A 15,983-nucleotide genomic window follows, 5' to 3' on the forward strand; every position below is an offset into this window, starting at 1 on the left:
GGTGGTGGACTCAGATGAGTGCTGGTGTGTGGGAGTGCTGTCCGTGAACTGTCAGCTCTCTACTGTTTCTTTTCTGAAGAGTTTCTCTCCTCTTCAAGTTGGGTCCCCGTGTGTCCTTGCTGTACCCACTAGGTCCCCCTAGGAGGCCCTGCTGTGGAGGGCTCCTCGAGGGCTGAGGTCTGCCTCATGTGACCTGATCTCACATGGAGCCCCTGGGCTCCCTAAGCCCCTCTGGGCAGCAGACCTCCACAGCCTCTTCCCCAGCCAGCCCCTGAGCCCTCCTCCCCGCCCACAGGGCACAAGGCCTCAGGCAGGTCCCCAGGGTTCCCTGGGGCTTGCAGGGTCCCTCTGCCAACGGTATCTCCTGCAGAGCTGGACTTCTTTATACCCAGCGACCCGATCAGTATGAGGATGCGGCTGGCCCCAGACCCAGGTGTGTGGCCGAGCCTGCCTAGAGACTGACATGAGCCCAGGAGGCTCTCACTGAGGTGCTGTGCTTTGAAAACTGTAGTCATTTTCCATAAAAATATCTAGGTTAGGATAAATGAATTAACAAACAACTGAAAAGTCTGTTTAATTTCAGACGAGTAAATATCTGTGGATAGACTCCACATAAACTAAAGCTCTTTGGGCCTCAGTGATTCTTAGCAGTGTCCTGGGGGCCTGAGACCAGGATGCTTGGAGTCCCTGCTGCCACTGCTTTGGTGGATGACAGTGCGACCATGCCCAGGAGCTGATCCCAGGTAGACTCCTTGGGGATCCTCAGGTGCTGGGACTCAGGCTTGCTTCTGACTCTCTGTGCATCTAGCTCCCTCTGCTCCAGACCCCCTCTTCCTGCAGGGCTGCATGGTTTGTGGGTGGTCACTGTAGGGTCTTCAGAACTGAGGCTGGCCAGACTGCAGGCGTGACAAGTGACAAGCTGGATCTGGAGGGCTGGGGCGTCCCCCGGGGAGGCATGCACAGGGACCACCTTAGGGTCTGGGAGCCTGGAGGCGCTGCTCTGGCCGCGTCCAGCCAGAGAGTATCTCATGGCCCCTGGTCATGGCTTGGTTTGGATGCAGGGTGCCAAGCCACCGGGTGGCTGGTGTCACTGTGGAGTTGAGAGCTGGGTGCCCTGAGCATGTCATGTGTGCCACGGCTCCTAACAAACCTGGGGAGTAGGTACTTTCACTGCCCTAATTTTAGAGAGGAAGAAACTGAGGCCCAGAGGGATCAGTGGCTTATGGAGAGGGGCGCAGGTTAACAAATGGCTGGTCAGATCCCCTCTGCAGCCTGACCCTGCTTTGCCATCCACTAGGGGCCGCTCAGGCAGACGGTGCTGGAGGCAGAGATGCAGCCGGCAGCCTCAGCTCCTGGGCAGCACCAATCCATGCGGGCAAGCCAGGGGAAAGCCAGCCACCCAGAAACTTGGTGGAGTGGGAATAGGGGAGTAGGGCTCCCATGGGACTTCTGCAGGGAGAGCTCGGGCGTGTCTTCCTCAGGGCCGTGTTTCCATGGAGTAAGTGGCTGCTGTAAGGGGCTTGGTGGAGCCACTCCCTGGAGGCTGCCGTGAACCTAAGGGTTCAGCTGGAAAAAGACACAGAGGACCCAGGCTCACGATGGGCATGAAGCCCCTCTCCACCTTGGATCTGGATTTAACCCCTTCTCTTTTTCTTCTTTCCCTCCCCAGTTTTTGTGTTTCTTGTAGCTCTTGAGGAAGCTGCCTGCCCTTTCTGCTGTGAGAAGATGTCGTATGGGTCCATCACCAGCGGAGGTGGCCTGGGGACCCGTGGACCTTTCAGGGGATCCTCAAGGCAAGGCTGTCAGCCTCCAGGTAAAGACACACAGCTGGCACCTAGGATAGGTGGGCATGGTGACAATGGGCAGGTTTTCTCCATGTCATGTTCCCTGAGGAGTGTGGCCCGTGACCAGAGACTGCTGTGGCTGCTGAGCTCCAGAGGCAGGGGAGTGTACAGACTGAGGGGCTGTCCTGTGTGGGGGCAGACTGTGGGGTCAGCCTTCCTGTGGGGTGAGGAGCTGGCGCTCAGTGCTGAACTGTCGATGGTGCCCGGGTGTCTGGTCGTGGCTGAGCGCATGAATGATGACATCCACCCTTCTTGATGCTGCCGCGAGCAGGTGACCATTTGTGTAGCATGTGGAGAAGAAAACTGAGCCCTCACTCGGGGGATGACAGCTCCCTGGGGCTGTGCGGCTGGTGCAGGGCAGGACTGAGATCTACCCTGACACTTCTGAGTGCCAGAGCCCTGCCTGTGTGCGTCACTGAGCTCTTGGCCCCGTCCCCTGCACCTGGCCCCGCCTTGGGTCTCATGGCCACTTCCCTGTTCAGCCCCCTGTAGAGCTGGCTGTTTGCCAGGCTGTGGTCAGTTTTACACATGTGGGTGTGACCTGTAAGGCACCCCTGGCTCCCTTGTTAGGCACGCCCTGGCTGCCAGGCTCGTCCGGCTGCAGTCTCTGGTGGAGGGCAGCCTCATGAGCTGCCATCTTGAGGTGAGGAAAGACATGGAGTTTGGGGTGCCTGAGCTCTCTGCTCACCTCCCCCGGCTCTGGGCCAGGCCATAGGTTCAGCCTAGCGGCTGCTGCAAGCCTATGTGTGTTGGGCCTGACTCCACTGAGTTTCAGGTGGGGGCTTCTCTGTGGGTTGGGGACTCTCTTCCCTGTGGCCCTCCAGGCTCCTGGCCAGGGCTCAGTTCCCCAGGCTGCCTGTTCAGAGGAGGAGGCCAGGCATGGGCCACCACTGGGCTTGTCCTTGACTTTTAGCTCTGCGTCTCTAGCAAAGAGTGGGGCTGGTGTTTTTCTCACTTGTGGTGGGAAGTGGATGGTGCAGGAAGGGTGAGGGTCCCAGACCTCATCAGAAGTGGCCACCTCCCTCTTCCTCATGGGGCCACTGCCCTACAGGACCTCCCCTTCCTCTTCCCTCAGAACAGCAGCTGCCCAGGCTCCTCCACCCCCAGCCTCCTCTTCTCCACTGCCGAGTGTTGTGTGCCAGGCTGTGTTCTAGGAGCTAGAGGCATGGGGGAGAAGAAGCAGGTGAGCCCCATGCCCTAGGGTCACATCCTGCCTGGGAGAGTTTCTGAGATCACCTCACATGGGTGCCGTGAACTGTGTGAAGAGCAAGACTGGGCTGGCTAGCCAGGGCTGCTTGAGCCGAGGAGGTGAAGGAGCCTTGGAATGGGGACAGTCTATGAGCCATCAACTGGAGCCTGGGAGGGGTGGCAGTGAGAGACGTGGGTGGAAGGGCAGCAGGACAGTGTCCTGTCACATGCCTCCTTCCTTGGGGCTGGGGTAGCCCTCAGGGTTCTCGGCAGGGTGCAGGGCGAGCGCCTTTCTGGGCCCTTGGTTTGCATGTGTTCTCAGGGCCCTGTGTGCGGTGCACGCTCGTGGTTCAGGTGCAGAATTCATCGATCCTGGGCTACAGATCTGCACATGCCCTTTCAGCCCGCCTCCCTCCCTCCGGCCCCGAGGTCTGTGTGTGTTGCTGTGTTTCCTTAGTGCTGGTTTCGAAATGGCTTTGGGCCTTATCGAGTGGTATTCGTGTAGTTCTGGGACTTACTTCTCCTCTGCATTTTGTTCCTGAGGCCAAAGACACGGCCAGGGCTCCTTGGGCTCATTCTCCCGGTGCTCTGCATGCAGCTCCACAGTGCACTGTGGCATCTCTGCCAGCTCCATGTCTGAGGGACGCCCAGGTTGCTTCCCTTTCCATGCCAGCACAGACAGTGGCCAGAGTCTTCGGGGTGGAACGAGGGTCGCAGTCCTGCCTGCTCTTCTCATGCCGCCCACCCTCTTCCTCCGGCCCCACTCCATGTCTTTGTCAGCACCAAATGGTGTTGGACAGGGATGTTGCCAGGCTGTTGCCAGTTCACGCATGTGGGTGTGAGGTGGTCTGTCTGGCCTCAGTCTGTTTTCCTAGCTCAGGTGGGTGACCTTTCATGTTTACTGGGCCCTGAGGTCTTTCCTGTAGCTCATTGCTCTTGTTTTTATCTTGGATTTGTCTTGTTCTTCTACATTTCCTCTGTGTTGGGGACGGAAACCCTCAATGACGTGCTGTGGACACCCCCGTGGGTCGTGCCTGCTGTGGGCAGGAATTCCCACTCCTCTCACCCACACCACTCTCCTGTCAGTTGGTTTAGTGATGTGCCTTTGTGTTCTCCAGGAAAGTGACCTCGTTGATGGCGTGAGGTCGTGTGAGCAGGGAGAGGGACTCTAACGTTTTTTCCACGATTTGAGCAGCAAATGGTCCAGACCGTGTGTTCCTCCTTTTTCTGCAGACCTGCAGCACTGGCCAAGGAGAGCCAGTGTCCCTTGGGGCCTCTCGGTCAGTTTTCTATTCTGGTGTTAAATCCGTCTTGATTTTTGCAGCTTTCTCGTAATTCTCTGTTTTCCAGGGCAGGTTGCCCTTCTCATTGCAGTATAGAAATGCCTTATGTATTTTGGGCTTTCTGTTATTGAACATGAAGTTGAGAATCAGTGTGTCACATTCCTGGGTTTGGCTGGCTGGCTCTGGGTCCGCCTGCCGAGGCACGAGCCTGCACGGGGACCTCCTACCCTGAGCCCACGGCGGCGTGTCGTCTTTGGATGTGTGGTCTTCTTTCACGTCTTTTGATAGAGCCTTGTCATTTTCTCCATGAAGATTTACATATCTTAAATTTGTTTCAACAGAAGAAGAACAACAAAAACCTGCTGCTATTTGGCTGCTATTTTCGGTGGTACTCTTCAGAGTATGACACTTCTCCAAATGTTTGTTGCTGTGTACATATACAGTTGTTATTTTAAAAAGCAGCGTCCAGAGATTTTATTTAATTTAAATGTTTTGCTCTTTTAACTTTTTAAACATGGATACTTTCAAACCTACAAAAGTAGACATGGTGATGTGTCTACCCCCAGGGCAGCCTTCTGTGGTCTCTGTTGCTACCCCCCACTCCTGCCCGGCTGAGCTTGTCTGTACCCTCCCGAACCCTGACGAGTCAGGCTTCTGGTCACCTGGCCTGAACATCTAGTTGTCTCCAGTGACAGGGTTCCAGTGCTGCAGCGTGTCTCAGCCTCGATGCTGGGTCACTGAGCTCTCCCATGGCTGTTCTTGTGACACTTCTGTGTGCCTTCTGAGCCTCTGATCACCTGGGTGCCTCCATCTCGATTTCTTTTGCCTCAAGGTCTGTTTGCTGGAGGGAGCAGGCTTCTGTGGAGTGTGGCCGACCTCTGCCCACTGTTCTGCACACAGCTTCTGCTAAACTCCTCTCCCAAATGGCCGTGACTTGTCCGCGGCATCTCCTCAGTTTCCTGTAAGATGACGTCGTTGTCTCTTCCTGTGCCTGGCTTCATCCTGTTTGTTTTCTTCCCTTCCTGAGCTAGCTGGAGCCTCTCTCCAAGGTTTGACGGAATTGGTGACTGCAGATGGTGCCCTGACTTACGAAGGGTCCTGCCCCCATGAGCCATCATGAGCGTGAATGTGCTGGTGTTCCTCCCTGGCGTGCCCAGTCTCCTTGAGGTGCTCAGGACCCTGCAGTACCTACAGCTGGGAGCAGATGGCCTCACACCAAGGCTGTCTTAATGAAGTGTTGACTCCTGATGCACAGAGACTGGCGTCTGCAGACACCAGGTGCAGGACCTCAAGGCATGGTGTCCAGAAGGCTGAGGCAGCACAGCAACCTGTGGAGTTGTGGTAGCTTCCTTGGTGATCGTGGGATTGCCTGGATCTGCCCAGCATTGCAGGGGAGGGTCCCCTGTGTGTCACCAGCCCAGGAAAAGACCTTGATTTCTAGTAACTACTTTCCCACTTACAGTGAAAAGTCGGGCCGAACCGTCCTGAGTCACGACCCTCATGTATTCCTGTGAATTTGTGGGCACATAGGACTGTGTGTTTCTGGGATTTTGCTGGGAGACTGGTTTTGTTTGTAGGAGTTCTGACTTCCTGTTAAGTTCTCTTGTAGTAAAAAACTGTTCAGGTTTTTGTTTCTCCTTGGATCATTTTGTTAAGTGGCATTTTCTGGAAAAGCATCTGCTTCATCCAGATGTTCCCGTGTATTGAAGTGGAAGGAATGTGCACAGAGCTTGTCCTGGCCAGGTGCCACGTGGGCAGCACCCTGCGTGGGCTGGAGCGCAGACTCCAAATAGCCTGCTCTGGGCCCAGCACCATCTGAAGGTAGCAGGCGAGTTGGCCCCTGTGCTGGGCCACCTGGGGTCCAGGTTGAGTGAGTTGCTTCCTGTGTAGCCAGGGCCCTAGGAGGCATGCAGTGGCCAGTCGCCCTTGTTTGACGCAGGTTGTCAGTGTCCGAGTGATGTCCCCTCACTCCTGACAGTGTGCTCGCCTTCCCATTTTCCTCTTTGAAATAGGTGTACAAATCTCTCTGTGATGTGACTTCTGACTTTCTTCATCTTTCTGCTACATGTTAGCTTCAAAATTTAATTAGTTTCTGCTTGTATTTTCTTTATTTTCCTCCCCTTTTCTCGAATTGATGCCATTTTATTTTTTCTGACTTGCAGATTGGATGTTTTTCTTGTTCATAGGCAATACTCAGCTTTTATTCTTTCCTAATAAAAGTATTTAAAATAAATAAATTTCCAAAGAGGTACACTTAGTTGAATACCACACATTTAAAAACAGAGTATTTTAAAAATTTTTTAGTTCTAAATATTTTCTAATTTCAATTAGGATTTCTTTGACCCAGGAATTATTTACAAATAGATTTACTAATTTCTAAGCATATGTATTTTTTTCATGTCTTTTAAAAGTGATTTCTAGTGTAATTTCATTTCTATCAGAAAAAGGCTGGTGTTGTCTTGACACGTTGACTCTTCACACTGGGGCTTTGTCAGGGTGCTGGTGGGGTCTTACTCAGCTCACTCTTTGGTGCAGTCCCCTCTACCGTGGCTGGCCCGTGAAGGCTTCGGTGGGGCTGGCTGTAGAGGCCCAGTTACTTCCAGGCAGGACAGCAGGGAGACAGAGACAGCTGTGGAGGCACATGCCTGCAGGGTGAGGACAGCTACACTTACCCAGGCTCTGCTGGGCACCCAGGTCCTGTTTCCCTATCCGTAATTATGCAGCTTTAGGGCTTGTTCTCCGTTGAACTGTCTGGTCCCAGAGCAGCCAGCTTGGGGCGCCCGGAATGTTCCCTCTCTCAGCCTCTTCTTGGACTCCGTCTTAGGGAACAGTCAGTGAGGCAGGCAGAGGTGCTCACCATAGCATGGTTTCACAGTGCCAACTAGAAAGACTGTATGTACCAGTGCAGGGGTGCGGTCTGCTAAGTGGCAGTCCATAATGCAGTCTGACACCTCCCTAAAATCTTAGTGCAGTGGGGCACTGGCACAGCCGATATGACCCAGCCACTTGGGAGTGAAGGCAAGAGGGTTGTAAGTTCAAAACAAAAATAAAAAGGGGCTGAGGATGTAGCTTAGTTGCAGAGGGTTCAATTCTTAGTACCCCCCTCCCCTGCAAAAAATTAAAATAAACCACAGTGTTGAAGGACCTTGAGTGATTTGCTATGTGTTACAATTAGTGACAAATGTGGTAAATAAAAGAAGCAAAGCCATATACAGTATTTTAACAGGTTAACATTTATCTGGGGATATCTTTTTTTTTTTTTTTTAATTTATAGTTGTAGATGGACAGCATGCCTTTAATTGTTTATTTTTTTATGTGGTTCTAAGGGTTGAACCCAGTGCCTCACACATGCTAGGCAAGTGCTCTGTTACTGAGCTACAGCCCCAGACCCATCTGGGGATATCTTGGTTGCAAATAATTTATTTTTAAATTCATAATCGTCTGCATTTTTAAAAAAGTATTTATCTTTATTTATTTTTGTGTGGTGCTGAGGATTGAACCTAGTGTCTCACATGTGCAAGGTGGGCACTCTACCACTGAGCTACAGCCCCAGCCCTAACTGTCTGCATGTAATTTGTATTATTCTACTCTAAAACAATAAATGTCCCAGGCTTGTCCACCCCCAAGTTCAAGGTTTGTGTGATTCAGGTGAGCAGACTGGACCAGCCCTTGTAGGGGTGTTTGGGGGATCCCTGTGAGATAATGGGCCCTGCAGCCTGGCTGGGGTGGCCGGGTGCCGGCGTGGTGAGATGTGTGATGGTGGGGGTGCAGGCAGGGCAGCGTGGGTCCCCACTGCTGAGCAAATGGTGGTCCCAGTCACTGAGGGTCTGTACCTCCTCCTAGGCTGTCGTGCTGGGCAGTGACTGCTGGGTGGAGACTGTGTCTCCTGCAGGGAGAGCGTGGGAAGGGGGCCCAGCAGGTTCTCAGACACTAGGCATAGGTCTGGGCATCACCCCCGTCTGTGATTGGCCAAGGCTGCTTCTGTGGCCTTTCTCCCCAGGTGTCCAGAGCATTTGCTCTTACTCTGTCTCTGAAGATCACCTGGTGCAGTTCTTTGTCCTGTGGGAGCCTCCACCCCTAGAGCAGCTAGATTGCACCCTTCCCTCTCTCCTCCCTGTCTTAGCTGTTTCTCTGCTGTGGCTAAAGGATCTGACCAGAACAACTGTAGAGGCTCACAGAGGTCTTAGTCCATAGAAGGCCGGCTCCATTCCTCAGGGCTTGAGGGGAGGCGGAACAGCATGGTGGAAGAGTTGGCAGAAGGAAGCAGCTCGCTCACATGTTGATCAGGAAGCAGAGAGAGTTTCTATCCCCCAGATACAAAATATATACCCCAAGGCCACGCCCCCAAGACCCACCTCCTCCACCCATTCCCTACCACTCCAGTTACCACTCAGATAATCCTCATTAAGGGATTAATTCACTGATTGGGTCAAGACTCACAATCCAATCATTTCTCCTCTGAACCTTCTTGCATTGTCTCACACATAAGCTTTTGGGGGAAACTTCACATCCAAACCATAATACTCCCCTCCTGGCTGGTCTCCTTGTCCCAAGGGCCAGAACTGGAGTATATGTGGGCCATTTCTGGACAGTGAGCCAGGAGGCATGGGCCCCCTCGCAGAGTCTATAAGACCAGGATGGTTTGGGGCAGTGCAGCCCTCAGGCAGGTGTATGGTGGAGGAGGCACAGGGATGGTGGCCTCTGCAGAAGGGCCTGGGTGGACTTTCCTCCTGCCAGAGAGGCCTCTTCTTGGTGCTTCTAGGGGAACTGGCCAGGGGGGCAGGGCAGAGCTGTTGGTCTTGCATGCTTCTCTTGAGGGGGCTTAGGTACCCTAAAAAAATCTGCCCCGAAAGTCTTCCAGCATTGGGGGCTGTGCCCCTACCTGTGGGAAGCCCACCCTTGCTCCTACAGAGCTGGGTATTTTTTTGGAAGTAGACCGGGCCCTTGCCTCCAGGAAGCCACAGCTTGGAGACAAAGCTTGTGGGTAGGGAAAGACAGGGAGGCTCTGGTGCTGCTTGCTGGCCTGGCCGGGGCCCCGGTGGGCTGGGGCGGGAGGGCTGTGGCACACTGGGTGGCAGGGGAGCGTGCTGCAAATCGGGCTTTCTCTCCTGCTGTTGCCGTGGCTCCAGCATGGGCATGGAGACCTAGGCCAGTGCCCACTGGGCTCATGAGGCTGTGCTTTGGCAGGCGGCCAGGTATAGATGGCACTCTGGCCTTTTGCTGGCAAGGGCTGTTCTCAGGCAGGGTTTGTCCTAGGGGTAGCCCCAGCGGGATGGACAGGGCCCAGGGGTGGCTGTCCCTGCCTTTCTGCCATGGTGGTGAAGAAGAAGGGAAGACAGGCAGGCCAGTGGAAGCTAGGGGGTCTTGAGCCCAGGACTCTGGGTGCCCAGCAAGGAGGTAGTCAGGAGCAGGCAGCTGTGTCCTGAAGCAGCAACCACAGAGGAGGCGCCCTGGGAGCTCTGCCGAGCTGCCACCCCCGCCAGGTCCAGGGACCTAAACACCCGCTTTGGTGCCTTTCCAGGACTAGGCGCTGCCTCCAAGGGCCGCCGGACCCTGGAGCCCGCCTCACCCCCTGCCTCTGGTCCAAGGAAGGACCCTGCTGTGGGGCCCCCTGGCCGGAGGGCGGGACCCAGTGCCAGCCGGGCCAAGAAGAGGAAGCCCAACTTCTGCCTGCAGGAGACGGAGGTGCTGGTGTCCAAGGTCAGCAAGCACCACCAGCTGCTGTTTGGTACGGGGCTGATGAAGGCCGAGGCCACCCGTAGGTACCGCGTGTGGAGCCGCATCCTGCAGGCCGTGAATGCTCTGGGCTACTGCCGCCGTGACGTCGTTGACTTGAAGCACAAGTGGCGGGATCTGCGTGCTGTTGTGCGGCGCAAGCTGGGCGACCTCCAGAAGGCCACGCCTGATCCTGGCCTGGGCTCCGGGAAGCCACAGGCCTTGGCCCTCACACCTGTGGAGCAGGCAGTGGCCAAGACCTTCTCCTGCCCAGCCCTGCCTGCCGAGGGCATTGGCCTCGAGCTGCCCAAAGGTGAGTTCCTGGGCCAGCTCGCCCTCCAGACCTGTGACGTGGCCAGAGGGAGGGTGGCTGCACCTTGGCCGCACTGCTACACCTTCCTCCACAGTGGTCTCCTCCCTGTCCATGTCTTCCTCTGTCCCCACTGTTGTCATTCAGAATGTCCTCATTCATGGTTCTTTGCCCCATTCCCTCGTTCACTTATGCCTGTTCATGACGTTCAGACATCTTTAATGTGCCAAGGTGCTCAGAAGTGGGTGGTGACTGCCCGCCTTGCCCTGTCCTGGAGCCACTCGGAGCCTACTTCTCTTCTCCCGGTCATTTAGGCAGTCTCTTCAATGTGATGGGAGTAAGAGATGTTGGGATCGTAACCACTGCTGAGTTACAGGCATTTCAAAGCCGGATATTTTGCTGCTTTTTCCTGTCCTATTCATTTAAAAAAAAAAAAATGCTCACTATGACTTGCTAAGTTGGTTCAGTGACCTGGTTTCAGAGCTGTAATGTGAGATACTGCTGCTGTGTAATGGTATTTATTTTTTTATCTAGTTATTATCATGGATTATACCCAGGGGCACTTAACCACTGAACCACATCCCCACCCCATTTTGTTTTTTTAAGTTGCTTAGGGTCTTGCTAAATTGCTGAGGCTGGCCTTGAACTTGAAATCCTTCTGCTTATTTATTTTTAAGAGGGGGCCTGTTGCTGTGTTTGACAGGTTGGCCCTGAATACCTGGGCTCAAGCCGACCTTCAGTCTCAGCCTCCAAGTGGCTGGGATGCAGGAGAGTGCCACCGTACCCTATGCTATGTCCCTGCCCATCAGAGACCTCAGTCCTGGTGGATTCAACCTGCTGCACCATGGTTGGCAGGTTGAGACCTGGGGGAAGGATTTGCCCAGGGCTGCCCAGGGTCTTTCTTGGAGCACCCAGAGGGTGTAACTCTGGGGGCAAATGACAGGTTGGGGAGGTCAAGAGAGGTCAGTTAGGCCTGAAGTCCAGGAGCTCTGAGTAGGGCCCAGATATGTGTAGGTGTGGGTGACCCCTGGGCCATGCAGAAGATCCCAGTTGTGGAGGGTCGAGGCCCTGTTCTGCACAAGTCATGGCTGGAACTGGGCCCAGGCCCATCCCCAGAGCTTAGGGCTGTGGCTGGTTGACCATAGCGGTACCTAGTGTGTGTGCTCAGATCTGCTCTGCCGCCCAGGGGCGTGTGCAATGAAGACGAGGTGCCCCGTGCGGCTGCCTGTGGCAGAGCTGGCAGGCCTGCACAGTGTTTGAACAGATGTTCCAGGCCCCTGGCCTGAGGGTGGGCCTTGGAGAGCTTTGAAACCAGGTTCTTAAAACAGGTAGAGAATTTAAGACTTGTGAAGATGGTGCCATCTGACTAGCAGCTGGCATGTGTACTGTCCCCTTCTCTGATACCAGCACCTGCCTGGTCCCCACCCTGTACTGGACAGTCTTCTGGCTGCTGTTCCTTGTTATCTGCAGGACGTGGTGTCCTGGAAGCTGTAGGACCTGCCTGTGTGCTGTCAGGTGGTGGTGGCCCTGGGATCTCTGAGGGCAAGGTCTGGAAAGGTCCCTGGGTCCAGACTGTGGGGCCCTCACTTGCTTCCTGCAGAGGTGAGGTTGAGGGGCTGCCTGAGGCCACACAGCCAGGGTCTTGCTAAGTTGAGCTGGTGCTGGGCCTTTGGCAGGCACCACAATCTCTTATTTTATTATTTTATTCCTTAAATGAAATAATAGTCACACATCAGAATTCGCCATTTCACCCTTCTTACGGTGTGTAGTTCAGTGGTTTTCAGCATGTTCTTGCTGTCATGCGTCTGTCACCTCCATGTAACTCTAGAGCAGATCTTGTCACTCGCAGGCAGCCCGTGCTCTCTAGCATCCGCTTCCTGCCCCTGGCCTTGCGTGCTCTGGCTCTTCTGTGGTGGTGCATCCATGCACCTTCATGTTGCTGGTGACTCTTCCAGCCTCAACCTTCTCTTCTGGAGAGTGGGATTGAGTGCTCCGCAGTCTGTGTAGTTGGCATTTGGGGACAGTCTTCACAGGGCGGTGCTTCTACTTAGGCGGGGATTGAATTTTTTCCCAGTGGTTGTACCTGAGCAGTGGGAGCGAGCGCACTTGCTCTCCACCCTTGCCAGAGCTGGCGTCGTGGGACTTCGGGGGTCCAGGCACCGTGGGTGGTGAGGACTGGTGTCTGGTTGGTTGTAGGTTCGGTTTGCCTTTCCCTGGTGTGGAGTGTCCTGCTGTGTGTACTGGCTATTTGTAGTGTCTATTTGAACCCATCACAGTGTGATATCGGGTTACAGTGTCACTGAGCTCATCATTCTGAACGTTATGTTATCTTATCATGTGTCTGAATTTGAATATTTTCTTTAGACTGTGGCTTGTCTTTGTTTTCTAAACAGTGTTTTTGCAGGTGAAAAGTCTCACTGTTTGAGCAGTTTCTCCCTCTGTGCCTTTGTTTGTGTCCTGCCTCATAAGTCTTTGCCCACTCTCAGGCTGTGAGAAGTCCCTGCTGCTCTAAGTGTAGAAGTTCTGGGCCTCAGGCTTCTGCACTTGAACCTGTGACGCACGCTGAGTCAGTGTTATGCATGGTGGGTTTGGTCAGTTGGGTTTTAGGTGCTGGCTGCTGTCTCTGTCTCAGGCAGATGGCCGTTCACTTGGCTGCCCACTTGCTTCTGTCTATCTGAATGTCTGTTGGAGCAAGTTGTAGGTTAATCCCGTGAGACTGCCAGAGACCCCAAGTCTCCTCTCTGCTGGTCTGCAGAGGCGCTCCCCTCCTCTCCTGGGGGCTGGCTACTCTGCGTTGGCTCTTTTGTCCTTGGTTAGTCTGGTTTAAGTTTGTGGTCCTAGAATTAGTCTGATGTAAATGTATTGATTTTATTCATCATTTGAGAGAACCTGATTATATTGATTTTCTCTAATGTCTATTGAATTATGTCTGATCATCTTTGTTTTTTATTCCTTTTGTTTATTTAGGTTCATTTTGCTTTTGTTAGATAATCGACTTAGGCCCATTCTTATTTTCTAATATGTTTGTTGCTATAAACTTTCTTTTCTGCTTTGCTTTACTTATATAAATATATCACATTTTCATCTCATTCATTTAAAATGTTTTCTGGTTTCCCCTGTGATTTATTCTACGTGGCGTTCATTTAGATGTGTGCTGTTTAATGTGAAGTAATGATGCATGCTGGGAGATTTCTTTTTGCTGCTGATCTCTAGTTAATTCTGTTGTGTTCAGAGAAAGTATTTTTCATGATGTCCACTCTCATAGATATGTCTGTGGCCTTGCTGTCTGTGTGTCCACTCGGCGCGTCCTCCAGGTGCGCTGACTTGTGCCGCAGGGCACCCCCCATGTGTGCTCAGGTTGCACTCAGAGGCTTGTTCTCCTCACCTGAGTCCTTGCCCATTTTCTGTCCACAACTGTTGACTGGGGGTGCAAGGTTGGGGGTCGACTCGGGACTCCGCCGTGGGTTGAGGTTCCTTCTTGCAGTTTGTGCACCTGTGTTTCTGGGGTGGGGGGGATGTGGGTTCCCATGTGTTTGGGTCTGTTTTGTCTCTTCTCCAGGTTGCAGGTGTCCTGCCTTTGGCTCTACCTGGGAGGAGTGCAGCTGCTCTGGCTCCATGCGAGAGCTTTAGAAGACGTGATCTTGCATATCAACAGCAGGGCTTTGAGTAGTTGTACAGTGGAATCTTCCCTTCCTCTGATTGGACAGTCTCTGTTTTCTGATTGCAGTGGTTGAGATGTGCTGTCCGCCAGAGCCTCTGGAGATAGCGGGAGTGTTGTGCTCTGTGCACACGTGGCTGTGGCGGCCAAGGAACTGGATTTATAATGGTATTCAATCGCAATATAGTTCATGCCAGCTCTCTGCCCTGGCTGGCGGCTCGGGCCTGGCCGGGCACATTGGCTCCTTTATCTTTAGTGTGATGCTCTGTGTTTCTGTTTGAATCTGCCGCCTTGGTGTTTGCCCCCTGCATTGCCTTCTGTCTCTCTCCCCTGCCCCTGTCCTGGAGTAGTGAGTGCTGCTCAGGTTGGTGTCACTTCTCTCACCCGCTGCAGCTTCCCCTGCCTCCCCGTGCTCTGCAGTCTGGAGTGGCTTCAGTCTGGGGGGTCTGGGCTGGCCCCCTTTTCTCCATCAGCCCTAAACTGTCCTCTGCCCTGAATGAGAGCGGCTTAGGTGGGAATCGTGTGGCTCCTTTGTCACATCAGAGAGTGGCTACCTGTGGCTGTGTGACCTGGGAGGGCAAGAGGCAGAGAGGAGGACTAGCATATTTTCCTCTGCCCTTCCACACTTTGTGTGCTGAGGAGGTAAGTCCACAGCACGTCCTCTCTTAGTGAATGCTGACGTGCGTGTGTTGGGTGAAGGGCATCTGTGCTGTTGAGGCGGAGACCCACAGGAGATGGGGCACGTGTCGCTCCTGTACCGCAGTCCAGCCAGGCCAGGTGGGCAGTGTGCGCCCTCTCCCCGAGGGTGCTGTCCTTCATCTGCGTGGTCACAGCAGAGTTGCACCCACGGATCCCAGCCAGGACAGGAGGACTGAGTGAGAGGCAGCCGTCGGGTGGCTGTTTCTTTTAAGCGTGGGAGAGGGAGCTCGCACACTTCACTTCTCAAATTCTGCGGTGGTGGGGCATGGGGAGCGAGAGTCAACCTCTTTGATGGCAAGGGAGGCTGGGAAATGCCCACAGCTATGTGGCTACATGCCCAGGATTTCAGAGAGATGGCCCACAGTGCCCTAGCTGGCATGGCCAGGCGGTTTCTGCCAGTGTTCCCTGTGGTGTTGCTCTTGTCTACTGAGATGGGGACTCTGCACAGGTGCCCTCCCCAGATTGTGGTGGAGGGCAAAGAGCCAGTCCTGGGATGGACGCTGTAGTTGTCTTTGCTCTGTGTCTGGGCCTTCGGGCCTCCATCTTTATCATCAACACACATCTCTCCCCTCCTGTGATGGCTGCACTCCGGGGTGCCAGCTGGCAACCCTGCCTTGGCTCTGCAGCCCGCCCTCCTGTTTTCCCTGTGATCTCATTCTCCGGGTCTCCCAGCAGGGTCAGAAGTGACCCAGTGCTTCTGCTGTGTGCCCAGATGCCTGTGCTCCCCTCTGGGGGCAGGGCCTCCGGGCTGCCCACACCTGTGTTCTGCATCAGGCCTGGCATCTTGGGCCCTGGACCGGAGCTGGGTTGCACACCTCTCCCATGCCAGCCGGGACACACTAGACGGGTCCGCGACCTCCAGCTTGCTGGGCCCCAGGGCTCTGCAGTGACTGGGTGGCCGCACAGAACTTAGAGAGCCCCAAGAGCCGTGTGCTCCTGGGTGTAGCCACCCGCCACCCCCAGCCCTGGGCTCAGTGTCCTTCCACCACATGGACACCTCTGTTAACGAGGCAGGTGGTGTCTGCCCTCGGTGCCAAGCTCTGCCCTATGAAGACCGGCCTCCGGCCCATGTGGGGAGTGCTGATCCAGCCCTGCGGCCTGTGGAGCCTTGTTGCTGTCTCCCTGGTTGCCTAGAGGCAGCATCTGCAGCCCGCCCAGCCACTGCATGCAGGGCTGTGTGCCTGGGAGATGTGTTCCTGTGGGAGCAGCAGTGCCAGCACCAGGTACTGTGTCCCGGGCAGGACTTGTGTGAGCCAGGGCCGAGCTAGGGAGCCACAGCACTTGCC

The 15,983-nt window shown here is 54.4% G+C and overlaps 1 protein-coding gene across 2 annotated transcripts in view; it reads left to right on the top strand.

Moving 5' to 3' along the window:
* The window catches only part of Tsnare1 (t-SNARE domain containing 1), a 112,167-nt gene that overhangs the window by 41,811 nt on the left and 54,373 nt on the right, over positions 1–15,983 (top strand). For both annotated transcript variants that reach the window (XM_026403042.2, XM_026403043.2), the window contains exons 2-3: positions 1,670–1,813; positions 9,837–10,343. In XM_026403042.2, coding sequence (XP_026258827.1) covers positions 1,726–1,813; positions 9,837–10,343 — 595 coding nt within the window. In that variant the 5' untranslated portion in view covers positions 1,670–1,725. The remainder of the gene's footprint in view (positions 1–1,669; positions 1,814–9,836; positions 10,344–15,983) is intronic.

The sequence above is a fragment of the Urocitellus parryii genome, chromosome 7 (assembly GCF_045843805.1).
Source record: "Urocitellus parryii isolate mUroPar1 chromosome 7, mUroPar1.hap1, whole genome shotgun sequence".
In the NCBI taxonomy this organism is placed as follows: Eukaryota; Metazoa; Chordata; class Mammalia; order Rodentia; family Sciuridae; genus Urocitellus; species Urocitellus parryii.